The following is a 16,514-nucleotide window of genomic DNA, read 5'->3' on the forward strand; positions in this document are numbered from 1 at the left end:
TAGAGCAAGAAATCCAATCATCATGCTGGTTAATCTTTTCACTTCGGCTGGTATTGCAACATTTCACACTTTGCGATATCTGATTGGTAGAAAGATATTTCCATGCGGCTTGTTAAGTTTATCCTACTTTCTGATACCTCCTGTAATATTCCTTCCAACACTGTTAAGATCCTCACGAGCATTTAACATGGCAAGAATCAATTCTCTCATCACCAGTACAAGAAGAAGAAAGACACTCTCAATTGATAGTAATGGAAAGTCAATAATATTCGAACAAGCAATGCCAAACATTGCTTCTAATCCAACAACCATAGATGAAGAACTTGCAGATAGTAATACTAATTCTCCGAACAAACAATCAGAACAGCAACCACAACCAACAACACCTAGGAAAGTGGAATTTAAATTTGATATCAATGAACAACAACAACAACAACAACCAACAACAGAGAATACCTTCTCAGATACTGAATCGGATGTTGGAAGTCTATATGATATTGAAACTTCTATTAGCAAATCCATAATTAATCAGCTGAAAATTCTGAATATCCTAATTTCCAACAAATTCATATTCATCCTCTATTTTGCAGTGTTGAGCTGTCATGTACTATTGTGGTTAGTATTGGGTGGTATAGAAGAGGGAATCTATCAATCTAATCCATCACAATCAAGGATTTTTGCTGGTTTCCTCCACTTTACAAGTGGTTGTGTTGTGAATATTAATGGTGTGGTTGTAGTGATTTGTCAGGCAGTTCTCTACTTGATAGCTGAAATCATCTTGCTGATTTTGCACTTCATCTCTGAGAGGGATACTTACTACATTAAATTGGAAACATTCATAGTTGTTGGAATGCAAGTGGGAGTGACTCTGATATTTGGATTGAGTTATATTGGAGCCATCAATCGGTACACTGAATACTTCTATGCAGGTGGTAATATCATTGCTTCCTTTGCAGTTCTGGAATTGTTGGTGAGTAATTTCCTTCCTCTCGTCCTCTCCTATTATAATGATAGTAGAATTGTTTCGTCGAGGAAATCCACTGCTGCTGCATCAGAAACAATAAGGAGAATGACAATGGATGATACTCAACCACAACAAACATCACCTATTGCTGCTGATGATGAGGAGAATCAAATAGGAGGAATTTCTGATAATAAGGCAGAAGATAGAGGAAGTTTATATGGAATTTTGGATGCTGCTTCCACTTCTGCTATTCTCATCTTGTTGAGACACAAAAAGTATAGTGAGCAATTCTTATTGTATGCTCAGAGAAGTTATTGTCCTGAGAATGTATGTTTTTGTTATTAATTCAATATTTACACTATTAATTATAATAATCCATCTAAATATTAATAATATATAAATTCCGATACTGATAATGATAATAATGATGAAAATACTAAATAGATACTTTGTTGGAGAGATATCGAAGCCTACAAGAAAGTAAAGAAAGATGCAAGTAGGAGAAGAATTGGGCAATTCATCTTGGGAACCTACTTAATTCATCACTCACCATTAGAATTGAATATTAGCAAAGAGGATAAGAGGGTTCAAGAGATTGAACAAGTGCTGACGAACAAATCGCTTCCTCTCCGTGCCGATCTCTTCGATTTCCTCCAACTTCATTGTCTACTCAACATGTTGGATATTTTCGAGCGCTTAAAATCTAGTAATAAGGAAATTAGAGAGTATTTGAAAGGAAGTAAGGCAGCAACCCCCTCGACGGGTAATTTAAATTAAGCTCTCTCATGTAAATGGATGATTGGAGAAGATTTGGCTGTTTTTATTTTGAATTTTTAAATTGTTTAAAATGTTGTGAGTAAAGCATTACAAGAATTTTGATTGAAATATTTGCTTATTGTTCTTGTTTTTGTAAATGATTAAATTTTTGTCAGCAGAAAATAGTAATATAAAATTGCCAATCAAGACGCGACACCAGACATCTTCTCTCATAAAAAATCACTCTTGTCAAGTAAGGAGATTAGTATGAATTATTCCTTGATGAACTTTCAACAAATTCCAACGCAAACATTCTATCATCAATATGCAAAACATGCCTTTTGGGATCTTACAAAGCATAGATTCGTCCACATTACCCCACACACTTGCCATTCTAACATCCCTCACTATCTGATTCACCCAACAAACTCAAAAAAACAAATCATCTTGTTTATATATTGTAACACACAAAAGCATGACATTGGAAATTGTTTACTTTGGTATGGCAGGTCGTGGTGAAGTCTTGAAATTGATTGCTGAAGCAGGTCAGGTAGAATATGTTTTCACACCTGTTAAGTATGAAAATTGGTCGAGTTTGAAACCAAGTACTAGATATGGTCAACTTCCAATGTTGAAGATTAATCAAGATGTTACTCTCTATCAAACTATTTCAATAGCTAGATATTTGGCTCAAGAAGGTGGCTTGTATCCATCAGATCGAATTGAGGCAAGTTTATCTGAAGAATATGTTGCAGCTGTTGATGAGATTATCGCTGGATTTGTGACAGTTTTCTTTAAAACTCCTGAAGAAAAGAGACCTGAAGCATTGAAGAGTTTTAGTGAAGGCGTATTAAAGACAATTCTCAATGCCTTGGATAAGGTATTGGAAAAGAACGGAGATTACCATTTGATTAAGGGAAAGCTCACTTGGGCTGATTTGTTTCTCTTTGATATTGTTGGAAATTTGAGAATGAGAGGAATTGATATTTCATTTGCTTCTAATGTTGCCAAAATGATTGACAATATTAAGGAAAATAATGAAAGAATTAAATCATTCTTGGAGAGTGATAGAAATTTGAGAAAACCAACTCAATAAATCACAAATTAACCAATGATTGAATAATTATTTCTACACATTGAATTCTAATACAAGTGAAAGGTAAATGATAAATTTATTGAACAACAAAAGTCATCTTTTGAACATTACCAGTTGCAGAACTCTTCATCTTTTCAATAACTTCTTCCTTAATCTTTTCTCTTTCCAATACTTGATAAGAAATGATACCAAAGAATTTACCTAAAGTATTTCCGTTACCAGTCAAGATACCCTTATGCATGGCCTTGATGTTATCACCAGCATAGGTGGCGACAATATATTTGAAGAGAGTAATTCCTCCACTTTCCTTACATCTTACTCTGAAAATAATGTGGAACATGCTGTCATCAGTCAACTCTGGCATGAATTCCTTGAAACGAAGTCCCTTCTTGTAGAAGAGCATCTTGTTATTAATCTTTCCATCCTTATAATAGAGAACAATGTAGCTGGACTTCTTTTGACTGTGATTATGGAGCTTTTCATATTCTGAGAGGTCTGTATCACCATCATCAACATCCATATCCAAATTATCCATTGAATCATCAAATCCAAGTAATTCTTCACCTCTCAACATGTCAAATACTGAAAGGACATTGTAATCGACGTTAATTCCTTCAAATGATTGATAACGAGTACCAGATTCATCTTCTGTTGCAGTTGACTTGGAAAGGAGATCTTGCATGACCTTACTCATTTGAGAAAGTTCTGCATTTTTCTTTTCCTCTTCCTCTTTAGCTCTTCTACGTTCTTCCTCTTCCAATTCTGCCTTTCTTCTACGTTCTTCTTCCTCAATTTGGGCTTTTCTCTTTCTTTCGTCTTCTTCGAGTTGAGCTTTTCTTTTACGTTCGTCTTCTTCTAATTGTGCCTTTCTCTTTCTTTCATCTTCCTCTAATTGGGCTTTTCTCAAACGATCTTCTTCTTCCTTCTTCTTCCTGTCTTCTTCATCCTTCTTACGTCTGGCTTCCTCTTCTTGTCTTTTCTTTTCTTCTTGTTCTCTCCTCATCTTTTCTTCCAATTCTCTACGTTTACGTTCTTCTTCTTCCTTCTTGGCCAATTCAAGTTGAGAATTGTTGAGAGAGTTAATGAGATTTTGAATTTGATCTTCTAAATGTTTGACCTTTTCCTTGAGTTCATTAACTTGCTTTTCATTTTGATCTTTGGCAAGTGACAAATCAGTGAGGTTCTTCTTTTCCAATTCAGAAAACTTTTCAGTAATTTGCTTTTTCAATTCTTGATGAGAATATCTCAACTTGTCTTCAATAGTTGAGCAAACAGTACATTGAACCATTAATTCTTGATCTCCTGAATTGACAACTGAATTATTGACATCCTTATTCTTTGGTTCAGTTGGAACAATCCAATAAGCAGAATCCTCAAAGGTCTTTTCAGGACTCATCACAAAAAGCCACTTGTTATAGACGAATCCATGCAAGAAACCACCAGCAATTGATGTCACAACTGTAATACAGAGAGCACAGATTTGGAATCCCCACAAATTAGTATACTTGGATCCAAACATTGTCTTGGTATCATCGCCATAGATTTTTACCTTTGCTGCATTGTCAATGGCATTACCTGTGGCTACAATGCTAACCAAACCACCATACACACCAATCAATAAATGGGTTGAGAATACATTGGAAGTGTCGTAAATTCTCAAATGTTTGATGAGTGGTTGTAAGACACACAAACCCAATCCAGTCAATGCACCAGCAACAAGACCAATGGTTAAGGCACCTCCTGGTGAAACAATGACTGATTGAACGGAGGCCATTGAGATACCACCAACGATGGCTCCTCTCTGTAAATCTCTCATTGAGAATCTTCCTCTCAGCAAACGCATAACCACGAAATGGATAACACAACTTGCAGCCATAGCAATGAATGTGGTCATTTGAGCTCTGTATTGATATTGAGCATTGGAAATCAAAGCAGCATTGAAAGATGGCATCAACACCCACAATAAAACAGTTCCAATAATTGCAATCATGTCAGATGCCTTACTATGATGATTTTCAAATACCTTACTTTGGAAAACCGATGGTTTGTACAATGACCAAGAAGCTGCCAATCCATAACAAGCACCAAATACATGAATAAACATGGAACCACCATAATCAATAGCTCCCAATACCAAAATAATACAGAAATAATTCACACTATAAATGAAAACCTCTGAAAATGCCATTAAAATCAATTGAACTGGACTTGTTTTTCCAATCACACAACTTGTACTAATCAAAACAGCAAAAGCTCCATAAAAACCATGAACCAACCACTTCATATCCAAATAAATAACCGTATTAAATACAGTTTCATTCTTGGCATCTTTCAAAGTTGCATATTCCATAATCTTTGACCAAAATCCTTGAGCAATTATTGAGAATTGAAAACTCAAAGCTGCCAATAAAATTGTCATTCCAATCGTGTGATATTGAGCATTCTTAATGCAACTCATTGAAAGTCCTAATCCTAATAATGTCATCATGGCAACATCAATCAAATTCTTGTAATCACCAATTTGTGAGCTAGTGGAAGATGTTGGAAATTCAAAGAAAATCCAAAACATGCTCACATAGAATAATTCGAATAGAACAAGATAGAAAACGAATGAAAATTTTTCAATATCGTATTCTCTACTAGCTATCCATTCGGTAACTTTTTCCTTCACGGTCTTTTCTTCTTGTGGTTTCTTCTCCAAATCAAAATTAAAATTACTACTCGATTCTAATTGAATAGTCGATTCTCCTCCACCTTCTTTCTTCTTCATAGACGCTGTCAACCCTTTAATTTTCTTCACACCATAATAAATAAAACATCCGATCAAGTAAATAAAGTAAACGATTAGAAAAACGCTGGAAATTACAATTCCAGAAATGTAACGGTTCTTGTTGGTGGCAAGAGTCTCGGCGATTGTGCTGTTGGTAGAGTTCATCTCAAGTTAGTTGTTATTGGTACGGTAAAATGATTGATGAAAATGCCAAAGACAAGTTTCGTATTTTTTTTGTGGTTTCGAAAAGTTTCTTGTTTGTGAAAGAGGATTTTATTCACGTCTTCATATCAGCGGAGAAAGTTGACAATTTGGTTGTGGATTTGTCATTAGAGTCCATGTATGGAAACATGTTTTATATTGAAGAAGAGAATATTAGAAAGACAATAGTTTACAACAAAGACTATTTCACTGAACTAGCCGAAGATAACGAAGGAAACAAGTCGAAACATTTGATTCCTTTTTTACTGAAGTGAAATTCAAAGTTGTATGAACTGAAATCCGAAACCAATTCGAAACTCACAACATCTACAGTTCAGTCTGAAACACAAATTCTTTTAAATTGAATTACAATTCTTATTTATCATCACTTGTTGGTTGTTCGTGGAAAATTTGTTCCATAAATGAATTGCAATCACTTTTGAGAGTTGCACAATCGATGAATCCTAGAGAATTAGTTTTGGCATTTGGTCCATTTTGAGAGAAATCATGGAGGTTGACATTGAGGCAACTTTGCATGTGATCGATACAGAAACAGGACGAAACTGGGATGAATAAACTTTGCCATTGCCTTACGCATTGTTCTGTAGTTTGAGTTTCTAATAAGCATTCGATTAAATCATCATGTTCCTCATCGTAGAATGTATGAATAAGTGTGGAAAGTCTGGTTTGATTTTTCCTTTTAGATAATTTCTTGTCGTATTTCAAACTTTCAAATCCTAATGCTACATCATCCGATTCTTCATTTTCTGGTTTTTCTTCCTTCTTAGTTTCCAATAATTGAGAAGAAACATTCTCACTTGCTTCTCTATTTTGCATATTTTTCATTTCATCTTGCTTAATTCTATTCATAATTGTCAATTCTCTATAAAAGGTATTATACATTGAATTGGGTGTGTTCCATTCCCTAAATGATTTGGCAAATTTTGAGAAACGAGCCATCGTATTGACATCATTTCTGAAACATTTCAAAACTTTGGTGTGAATTGCCTTAAACATTGAAAATTTAGCTGCCTTTGCACGCATCAATTTCGATTGAGTTAACATTAATTGAATTTCCTCAGCAGTTGGCAAGCACGACTGTTCCTCAGGTTTAATCTTTTCAGCTAATTGTTGTGTAACTGCAGCTAGTGTTGTTGGTTCTTCAACATTGACATGATTGGCAAGTGTCATTTTGGAAATAATTGTTTCAGTTTCATGTGAATTTCTCTTTTTTCGGAATCCTTGTTCTCTCGATTGTTCATCTTCCAAAGCTCGAAACGTTTCCGAAAGTTCACATGATTTCTTCAATGCCAACAAGACATCCTCAGGTACTTGTGATTGTAATATTAAATTATGATTTAAATACTTGTTGTTACATTGATAAACTGCTGATAGATAGGAAATTAATAATTTCTTAGATAAATTATCACTAGATGACATTCTATATGATGATGATGTTTAATATTTAGATGATGTTGATTACTATTGTGTTGTTGATGGAAATTATTTGCTATTAAAAATTAAATATTGATGCGGAGAAATAATGATTATATTCAATCAATACTATCAATGATAACAATATTATTCCGATGGTTAAACTCTGTGATGATGCAACTAGGTTTCACACACTCAAAGAGTATTATTGATTATTTGATGTTGTCGTAATTTTTTCCGAATGCTTTTTGATTGAATTACGGCTAAACATAAACACTTCCAAATAAACTTAGTTGGTTGAAACGATTGATAACAACTATTTTGAAGACTAGAAATGGAAGCAGCGATAGATCAGTTGGTTAGATCGTAAGCCTAACACGCTTAAGGTCGCGGGTTCAAGCCCCGCTCGCTGTAAACTTATGCATTTTTACAAAAAGTACACAACATTATAAATATTAAATTACATTTTTGAATTAATCTAACAATAACTGATGTAATTTCCATTTGTGCAAATTTATTTTTTTTAAAATTTGATTTTGATTTAAATACATTTGAGGATCCTCTGCAATTTTTCAACACTAAATCTTAATTACTGAACTGGTCATTCTTCTCGATAACACCTGCATAGCAACCTCAGAAGCTGGATCAATACTTTCCTCAGATTTTGGAATTTCCGATATTCCCAATTGAAGTTGTTTCTCCACAAGTTTCTTATAAACTCCTCCTTCTCTATTCATCAATTCATTATGAGAACCTGCCTCTGTAACCTCTCCATCAACCATTACAACAATCTTATCACAATTTCTAATGGTGGACAAACGATGAGCAACACAGATTGTGGTCCTTCCTTTCATGAGTGTATCCAATGCTGATTGGACTAAACCTTCCGATTCTGTATCGAGGGCACTGGTTGCTTCATCTAATAGTAATACTAATGGATTTTGTAAAACAGCACGTGCAATGGCAATTCTTTGCTTTTGTCCACCACTTAGTGAAATACCCTTTTCTCCTAATTTGGTATTATAGCCATCTGGTAGTTCCATAATGAAATGATGACAGTTGGCAGTTCTAGCAGCTCTTTCAATATCTTCCAAAGTGACATTTTCAATACCAACAGCATAGGCAATATTTTCCTTAATGGAACAACTAAAAAGCACTGGTTCCTGAGTTACAATTCCCAAGGCATGCTTATGAAGCCAAATAGGATCAATTTCCTTAACATCTACACCATCCAATAATATATTTCCTCCTTTAGTTTCGTAAAATCTTTCTAATAATGAAACGATTGTTGTTTTACCAGAACCTGATGGACCAACGAGTGCAACTGAAGTTCCTGCTTTGATATCGAGTGAGAACTTTTCTAAAACTCGAACATCACTTCTGGATGGATAGACGAAAGAAATATTTTCAAATTTGATTGATCCTTTTAAGGAAGGAATTGTTTTTCCTCCCTTAAATGGAATTTCTGGAGTTCTCTTCATGACACGAAGTAAATTTTTCATGGAAACGAAAGCTCCAATGATATTTGGGAGAACTATTCCTGCCTCAGTCATGCCAAAGACACTTTGAAAAGATTACAAAAATTTAAAGTTTCGAATAATGAAAACTTACGAATAAACAATGGTACCAAATGTTTTCATTAATTCACCAACTGTTAATTTGCCATCTGCAACCATATGTCCTCTAAAATTATAAGAAAATACAAGAGTTTAAGTTACTTTCCATTTTTGAAAAATATTAGAAACTTACCCATACTAGGAAAATGTCAACAAAATTAAAAAATCAATATTTGAAATACTTACCCACCATGCAAGAGCATTTGTTCCCCACATGACTGCTGAGAAAGATCCCCAAGCAGCTCCATCAAAACACGATCTGATAAATCCAAAAAATTGTGTCCTCTTGAAATTACCAGCAAATCTTTCTTGTTCCTTTTCTATTTGGTTTCAAAATTCATAATCAATCGAAACACATGTGAATAGTTATAAAACATGACATGTGGCAGTGAAATTTCATATTAATTGAACTAGTCAACTGAAATTTTTCAAAATACTCAAAACATACCTTCACAACCCATGCTTCTCACAGTTCTAATACTTGAAATTACTTCACTGGCAATGATTGAACTCTGTTCATTGACAGTATTTGCCTTTCCATCAAAAATCTGAACAAACTTTGCTAAAATTCCATAACCAACAATCATGAGCGGACTTGTGGAAATCATAATCAAGGTCAATTCCCAAGTTGTGGCAAAAGCCAAAGCAACGCCAAGAATGAATTGAGTGACGTTTTGTACAAAGCTAGCCAGCTTGTAGGAGAGTGCATCCTGAATTTTGTAAATGTCTTCACTCAGTGGAAGTGTCAATTGACCTGTTTGTTTAATGTCAAAAAATCCAATTTCTTGTTTTGTGAGCGAATTAAAATAGGCTCTTCTTAGTGAGATTCCAATACGTTGTACAGCCCATCCCAAGAAGAAATAAGTCATCAAACTGGCGATACCTGAGCAACCAGCAACAATTGCAAAATTGATGGCAACTCGATTAACATTCGTCTTGATTTCGTCTGAAGTAGGATAAACTCCATTCTTTGCCTGGAATACATTCAACATATCTCCAAGAACGTATTGAAAAACCATTGGAATAACACCTCTACCAGCAGCTCCTATTAATCCAAAAAAGATTAGTATGAAATTCCAACCAATTATTCTAAAGATGGTGAAATACGAAAGTACGCCAAGTTTAGGTTCTCGAGTGTCGACTATTTTTCGTTCAGTTTCGATTATTTCCTTCTTATTTGGCTTGGTTTCGGTTGTTGTGGAGGAAGATGTTGCTGTTGCTGGAGTTTTCTTGAAAGGATTCAAGCTGAATCGTCTAGAATCGTTAGACGAAACACTTGTTGTAGGCGAAAGTTCAGCATCAGATGATTGTACACTGAGAGAAGAACTTTTACGACCTACAACTGGTAATTCATTAGAAAGCTCTGGATTATTCTTGAATAAATGTTGTTGGGCAGCATTAACATAATTAGGAGAAGTCGAAACTAAACTACTAGACGAATTTTGTTGTTGATAATCTACAGTTCCAAGATTGTTGGATTGAGTTGTTGCATCAGAGTTTCCTCTATTTCTGAAGGAAGGCATTTTGTAATGTTACGGTTAATAATTGGGATGATACCAAATACAAACGAAACGTGTGAACTATTCGAAATCTGTTCACCACAGTGCTAAAACAAGCGGTTCACGGGAGAAATGGTAATATACTATAATACAATAATATCCTGTGATGAAATATTAGTACTATTCAATGATAAACAGTTATTGGAAACTATTAGAATCTTTCCTCTACTAGTACACCTTTGATGAGATCTGCAGGTATTTGTTTTTTATGCTTGATTGCTTGAATCGCAGACAAAAATCACAAACAACAACAGGGAAGTGCGATTTAAAGCATCATGCAAATCTTGTGCTGGAATGCAGACGAAATCAGCAGAAAGTCGATAAAGAAAGACCATCGTCGTCTTTATTTTTATTGTAACAGGACGCTCACAACTTCTATCAAGGATTACGCAACCATTTTTGGATCTGGTACTGAGCGGCTTGAGGCCCATAGTTCGAAAGGAAAATTTGTAGTGGAAATCACATGAAATGGAAAATAGATGAATGATTTGTTTGAGGTACAAGTGGTGTTTATGGAAAGATAACAAATATCATGGCATTGGTACAATTGGTTCTTTGGAAAGAATGTGAAAAAGTATTCTAATTGTAAGAAGAAACTATTCACTGTAAATTGATACAATATTAGATACAAGTATTAGATTGATGTGATTAATAGATGATTCAATGTTTTTGCATGTTAATTCCCAAATCGTTACAAAATGAATAATTTAAATAAGTCGAAAATTAAAAAATTGATTATTGAAGAGTCCATTCGAACAATTAACCAAACCGTTAAACACTCTCATTTGGAAATTGGCAAAATATTGAAAAAGGTAAAGATATTTAATTCTTGTAATCATATGGAGTGGTATTTGATTGAGTTTCCAACATTTGACTTGACATTGAACTGGCAGGCATGACAGCATCTTCCTTCTTTTCATAATTTCTCATCATGATTAAAAGTGAATCAATAACTGAGAGAGCTCCAAAAACACAACAGACAATCATTGAAGAAAACCACAATGTAACAGTTTCACTCTGTAAACTCACACTTGCTTCTCCTCTTACAACAGCACCTGAGAGAATGCTACTCATTAGAGAAGTGCCAACCGTGGCCACACTTGAAACCACATAAGCCAAACATAAGGATTTGTGAGTGAGATTGAAAATCTTCAGACAACAGGATCTGCAACAAGCTTTGGACAGCACATTGTACGCCTTAAAGTTACGTTCACGAATAATTCTCATCAGAATTTGATCATAGAAGAAGAGTGCAGAGAGGATGACTGTGAGAAGGGAGAAGAATAATGGAATTGCCATCAAGATGTAATATTCAATATTGGCGGAGGTTGATTGAACCTTAACAGCATAGTAGGAAACTGAGGAGATTTGCAATAAGGAAGATAATAAGGAGAGAACAAAGGAGGTTCCCGAAATGATTCCCAATATAATTTTACCAGCTTTTGATGCTTTTCCCATGATGATGATGATGTTATAACTCTATGATGATGCTGAAGATGTTTTTCTTTAAATAACGCTTATTAAGCACAAAATATCAAGCCAAATAAATTATTCAAGAGGAAGTGGGTTGGTTGTTATTGTATGAAAGAGATCACAAGCAATAACTCTTCGAGTGGTGCCCTTGAAAGAACAATTAAGGTATTTTTTCTGGTAATTTAATTTTCACATGCTTGTGAATCAATTGAAAATTAAAACCTGATTCTTCTCACAATCCACAAGATATAATTCTCCAGTCTTGTCATTGATGCACATTCCATCGGGCAGTTCAAAATTTTCCTCAACTTGTGAATCATTCTTAAAAGTTCGTACAGTTTTAACATTCTTTCCTTCAGAATCCATAATGGCAATGGTTGAGGTTCCTTCACTAACAAAGATATGTCTCTTAACTGGATCAAACATGACATAGGAAGGACACTGAGTGTGTAAGCTCTTCTTACTAACGAGAACATCACCAACTTTGTAAAGAAAGTGAAGATTAGGGGCAAAGGATGGGTTATGCTCTATCATAATAATGTCTTCGTTTTGGTCTAGGCAAATTCCAATAGGTTGTCTTAATGAACTGTGTAAATACTCATCTGCATAATCATTGTCCTCTTGCACTAAATGAGATGGGATAAATGTTGTGAAAGTTTCAATTAGAGAGCCATCACTCGATGCAAATGTTAGGATTTTGTTATTGCCTGTATCACACAAGAGAATGATTGCATTCTCATCCATTTTACACTTTTCATTCTTATACTTGTTCGAATACGAAACAGCAATACCACTAGGCAATTCAAGTTCATATTCCTCATCATTTGTCTCTCCAATTTTCCAGACATATCGCAATGCTTTACCTTCAAGAGCATCACCAATCATTTCAGCCAAATCAAACTTGTATAAAAATCCAGACTCTACACTCAAATATAAATATTCCTTCTCCCTTCTCTTATCCATTTCAATGGCCAAATATCTCGTGACGTGACCAATCTTGATAGTACACTTTAATTCACAACTCTCCAAATCCAATATCTGCAATGATTCATTCTCCGAATCACTCACAATAATACACCCACTCAAATGAGAAATCTTTACATCATACGGAAGGAGAAATCCAGATCGAATCAAACTCTTCTTCTCAAACAAGGTAGAATACGGCAGAGGATGATACAATTTTCGGAACAAGAGTTTTGATTTTAGAAAATTAAAACTTGTTGTTTGCCGTAATGGTGCATCTCCGACCATGAGAGTAGTAGTTTTAGATGTATTTTCATTATTTAATAACTGTTCCGATTCTTGATAATGATGAGTAGTTAGTTGATCATGAGTAGACATTTTTTAAAGTTTGTATTTGTATTTTAAAATTGATAGTTTAAACTGAATTGAAATGTTGTTGAGGTGAATTTGGAATGTGAAGTTTTGAACAGAGAACCAATAATAATTAACGATTCATATTCAAAGATGAACCAAAGACAATTTTAGGCATTTTTTATAAAATTATTTTAATTTATTAAAATTGAATTTAATCTATGAGAATTAAGATTCCTTTAAGATTTTTTGAATATTGATTGGCCAAATTGATAAAAATATGAAAATATCAGAGAATGATTACTGACATTTCCAATGGTATGAAGGAAAAGTTTATTACAGTTTGGACGAACTTCAGAACGCCCCCGATTCTCCTTCACTATCACTGAAGCATTTGATTAGTGACATTTCTCTTCAAATTCACTTGACAGCTCTCCCACCCAACAATTTCAATGTAAGGAAAAAAAACAAATTGACAATCAAATAAAAACATCAAGTCCTGCAAACTAATAACAAGCTCATCAATTAACTGAAACATTCCTTTAAAAACATAAAGAAGAATTTTCAAAAACAACAAATCTGTCAGCCTTCAGTTAGAGAATGGCTTTTCATAAAAAAAAATTCAACATGCCAAATCCCATTAAATTCCACTCACAAAGCGAAAGTTCTTCCACCTCAGAACAACACCATCACCACCACTTACCTCCTCAGCAGCAACAGCAACAACAACAAACTTTAGGCTCTTCAACACCAATTCCCCCGCCAAAACCAGCACATCTCTCTGCTAGTAGCACAACCAACAGTAATACAACAACGACGACGCAGCAGCTGTTGCAGGCCAATTTTACAGTGAATAGAACAACAACAACAGCAAATAATAATGGCGCCAAACAAAGTACTTCGCCAACTTCTTCTTCTTTGCAACATGTTGTAGGAAGTAATAATACAATTACAAATACAAATAATAATTCGAGTAGTAGTGGAACGAATGGATCGCCTTCTCCATTGTCTTCTTTCCAAGATAATGGTGAAAATACTCCAATAATTCATACACCAACACCACAACCACAACAACATACCACAACATCACATTCCTTTGGATTTAGTATTATTGGAAATAGGAGAGGATCTACATCCCAATCTTCGGGTTCTAGAAATTCTGTAAAATCTCCTATTACCAATCAATTTATTCAACATGCTGATAATACTTTCCCAATAACAGAGGGAAATAATTCTCTATTATCTTCTTGGACTTGTAAACATAAAGGACCAGTATTGGTGGTGAGAGTTTCGAGAATTGAACATTTAAATGTTTATCCTTCATCAGCAGAGAAGGCAAATAATTCATCATCCACAACATCTTCCAATGCTTCGACACCAGCCACTCCTCAGAATAAGCAAACTCCAACAACATCCAATAATAATAATAATACTTCATCAACAACATCAGCTGTAACAACCAGTTCAACAACATCGAGTAGTAGTACCAGTGGTTTTGTTTCAACCAATGAAAAGTTTAGTAATTACAATCCTCATGTTGTTGTTGGTTATGGAAGATTAAAGACATTGAAGAATGATTCGGAAGATGCCATTCCAATCTTTGAACAAAGGACAAAAACCTTGCAGAGTGAAGTCTTTCCAATCTATAATACTGTCTTTGAGTTTCCATTGCTCACTATGGACTTTTCAGCTAGGGGAAAGAAATTATCAGAGCTAGTAAAGAACTTCCCTGATCAACTGTTTTCCTCCGAGGCACACCAACATGCTGACAGTGATGCACACATTGAGGATACTACAGTATTATCTTTCAAGGTTTTATCTCACAATCGTTACAAGAAGAAACAGGAATCTGTAATTGCTGTCGCAGAATTAAATTTGGGAGATTTACCTCACGTTACCAATGATGAAAAGATTTTCCTAAGAATGAGAAAACCTGGTGAACCTTTGAGAAAATCAGACATGATTAATGGAGGAGAGGTATTACCAGAAAATCAACCAATTTTACATTTGGATGTCAAAGTTGTATGGAATAATGAAATATACAAATCAATCGGAGACGATGAATCTTCAACTTCATATGATAAGTGGAATGACATTCTTACTCAATTCTACATTCAGGATATGGGAGATGATGAATTTGATAATGATCCCATGCTAGCTAGGAGACAAGAAGACATGTTCAAATCAATGGACCGACTCATGAATCAATGTGAGTTGTTAAAACTTGTAACCTTCCCTCTTCCACACACATGGCACATGATTGGTAAGCAAGACAAACTCATTCTTGTCTCACCAACACAACTTACCAATGAGGAAATCTTTACCGATAACATTAATGTTTATTATGTATACGAGAGCAATACTAAAAAAGTATTGGAAGAAATGCTTAAAAATAGTGAAAAAAGATCCTACTTTGGTTTGGCAATGCCACTTCACAATTTTAAAATGCTGTCAAATTGGCAAGGATACAGATTTGCATGTTATTACTCACTTTATAACAAGATTTATCATCAAAATGTTATTGGAATTCAGACCAAGATTGGTGTCAGCTATATTCTTCAATATGTTTCCAATTGTGGCTCATTTAATCAACCTGTGTTTGATAAAATGTTGGAAAGACTTACCATCCTTCCGTCAGTCTACTCCAAAGATCTGGAAAGAGGAAAGATTTGGTGTGGTGCTGTTCCTTGTGCATGGAGAGGAGTTTCCAAAGATTCAATCATTCACTTGTACTCTCCTTATCAATGTAATGGAAAATTGAATTGTACCGATCAAATCATGCTTCAACCATTTGTCAACAACATGTCCACTATGGAGAGAATAAGATTTATTTTGAAAAAGTATATGGATGATGCTGACTTTGAAGGATTGGAAATTCTACATGGTCCACTAGCTACCGATTTGAATGATCACACAGATAGTGTCATGTATGAGGAGTATAATCATTATTCGGATTTGGAACAATTGGAATCTTCAGAGAATGTTGATCATACATTTGAGCCACCATTCTGGATCAATAGAAGAAAAGCACTCCCTGATAATCTTAACATTTCCAAAGATAACCTTGAGGAGGCTTCTACCATTACTTTTGCTGTGAAAATGAAGGCCAAACCACCAACAAACACCTACGATGTACCTCCACCATCTTCCTTCTGCAATTCTTACTACATCTACCAAAAGACTGTAGTAATGAAAATGAAAAATGTTGACTATCAACTTAACATTAGTTACAAAACAACACTCAACAGCCATCTAGTTTCAGAAGGAGCTTTTAACAGACTAGTTCAATCCATCAGATTGACCTAAATAAATTTAGAATCTTGCTAGGAAT

General features: G+C 34.6%; 7 protein-coding genes and 1 non-coding gene across 8 annotated transcripts; 4 read left to right on the plus strand and 4 right to left on the minus strand.

The window, feature by feature from the left end:
- Positions 1 to 187: 187 nt before the first annotated feature.
- On the plus strand, positions 188 to 1,741 carry NAEGRDRAFT_70194 (uncharacterized protein; the record flags this gene model as incomplete). The annotated part of the gene is made up of 2 exons (XM_002674460.1): positions 188 to 1,291; positions 1,409 to 1,741. 2 exons carry the CDS (start codon positions 188 to 190, stop codon positions 1,739 to 1,741), a joined length of 1,437 nt encoding a protein of 478 aa, XP_002674506.1.
- Positions 1,742 to 2,195: 454 nt separating this feature from the next.
- NAEGRDRAFT_70195 (uncharacterized protein) lies at positions 2,196 to 2,816 on the plus strand (the record flags this gene model as incomplete). Its single annotated transcript, XM_002674461.1, has 1 exon — positions 2,196 to 2,816. One exon carries the CDS (start codon positions 2,196 to 2,198, stop codon positions 2,814 to 2,816), a length of 621 nt encoding a protein of 206 aa, XP_002674507.1.
- A 76-nt stretch (positions 2,817 to 2,892) lies between these two features.
- Positions 2,893 to 5,751, minus strand: NAEGRDRAFT_50811 (uncharacterized protein; the record flags this gene model as incomplete). Its single annotated transcript, XM_002674556.1, has 1 exon — positions 2,893 to 5,751. The coding sequence occupies one exon, from the start codon at positions 5,749 to 5,751 to the stop codon at positions 2,893 to 2,895; it is 2,859 nt and encodes a 952-aa protein (XP_002674602.1).
- A 411-nt stretch (positions 5,752 to 6,162) lies between these two features.
- On the minus strand, positions 6,163 to 7,227 carry NAEGRDRAFT_70197 (uncharacterized protein; the record flags this gene model as incomplete). Its single annotated transcript, XM_002674557.1, has 1 exon — positions 6,163 to 7,227. One exon carries the CDS (start codon positions 7,225 to 7,227, stop codon positions 6,163 to 6,165), a length of 1,065 nt encoding a protein of 354 aa, XP_002674603.1.
- A 334-nt stretch (positions 7,228 to 7,561) lies between these two features.
- Positions 7,562 to 7,635, plus strand: NAEGRDRAFT_t451. Its single transcript has one exon. It is a non-coding gene; the product is annotated as a tRNA-Val (tRNA).
- A 3,583-nt stretch (positions 7,636 to 11,218) lies between these two features.
- Positions 11,219 to 11,854, minus strand: NAEGRDRAFT_70199 (uncharacterized protein; the record flags this gene model as incomplete). The annotated part of the gene is made up of 1 exon (XM_002674558.1): positions 11,219 to 11,854. The coding sequence occupies one exon, from the start codon at positions 11,852 to 11,854 to the stop codon at positions 11,219 to 11,221; it is 636 nt and encodes a 211-aa protein (XP_002674604.1).
- Positions 11,855 to 12,073: 219 nt separating this feature from the next.
- Positions 12,074 to 13,210, minus strand: NAEGRDRAFT_50813 (uncharacterized protein; the record flags this gene model as incomplete). The annotated part of the gene is made up of 1 exon (XM_002674559.1): positions 12,074 to 13,210. One exon carries the CDS (start codon positions 13,208 to 13,210, stop codon positions 12,074 to 12,076), a length of 1,137 nt encoding a protein of 378 aa, XP_002674605.1.
- Positions 13,211 to 13,810: 600 nt separating this feature from the next.
- Positions 13,811 to 16,513, plus strand: NAEGRDRAFT_80563 (uncharacterized protein; the record flags this gene model as incomplete). The annotated part of the gene is made up of 1 exon (XM_002674462.1): positions 13,811 to 16,513. The coding sequence occupies one exon, from the start codon at positions 13,811 to 13,813 to the stop codon at positions 16,487 to 16,489; it is 2,679 nt and encodes an 892-aa protein (XP_002674508.1). The 3' UTR covers positions 16,490 to 16,513.
- Position 16,514: the final 1 nt, after the last annotated feature.

This window comes from Naegleria gruberi (assembly GCF_000004985.1).
Source record: "Naegleria gruberi genomic scaffold NAEGRscaffold_39, whole genome shotgun sequence".
Lineage (NCBI taxonomy): Eukaryota > Heterolobosea > Eutetramitea > Acrasida > Naegleriidae > Naegleria > Naegleria gruberi.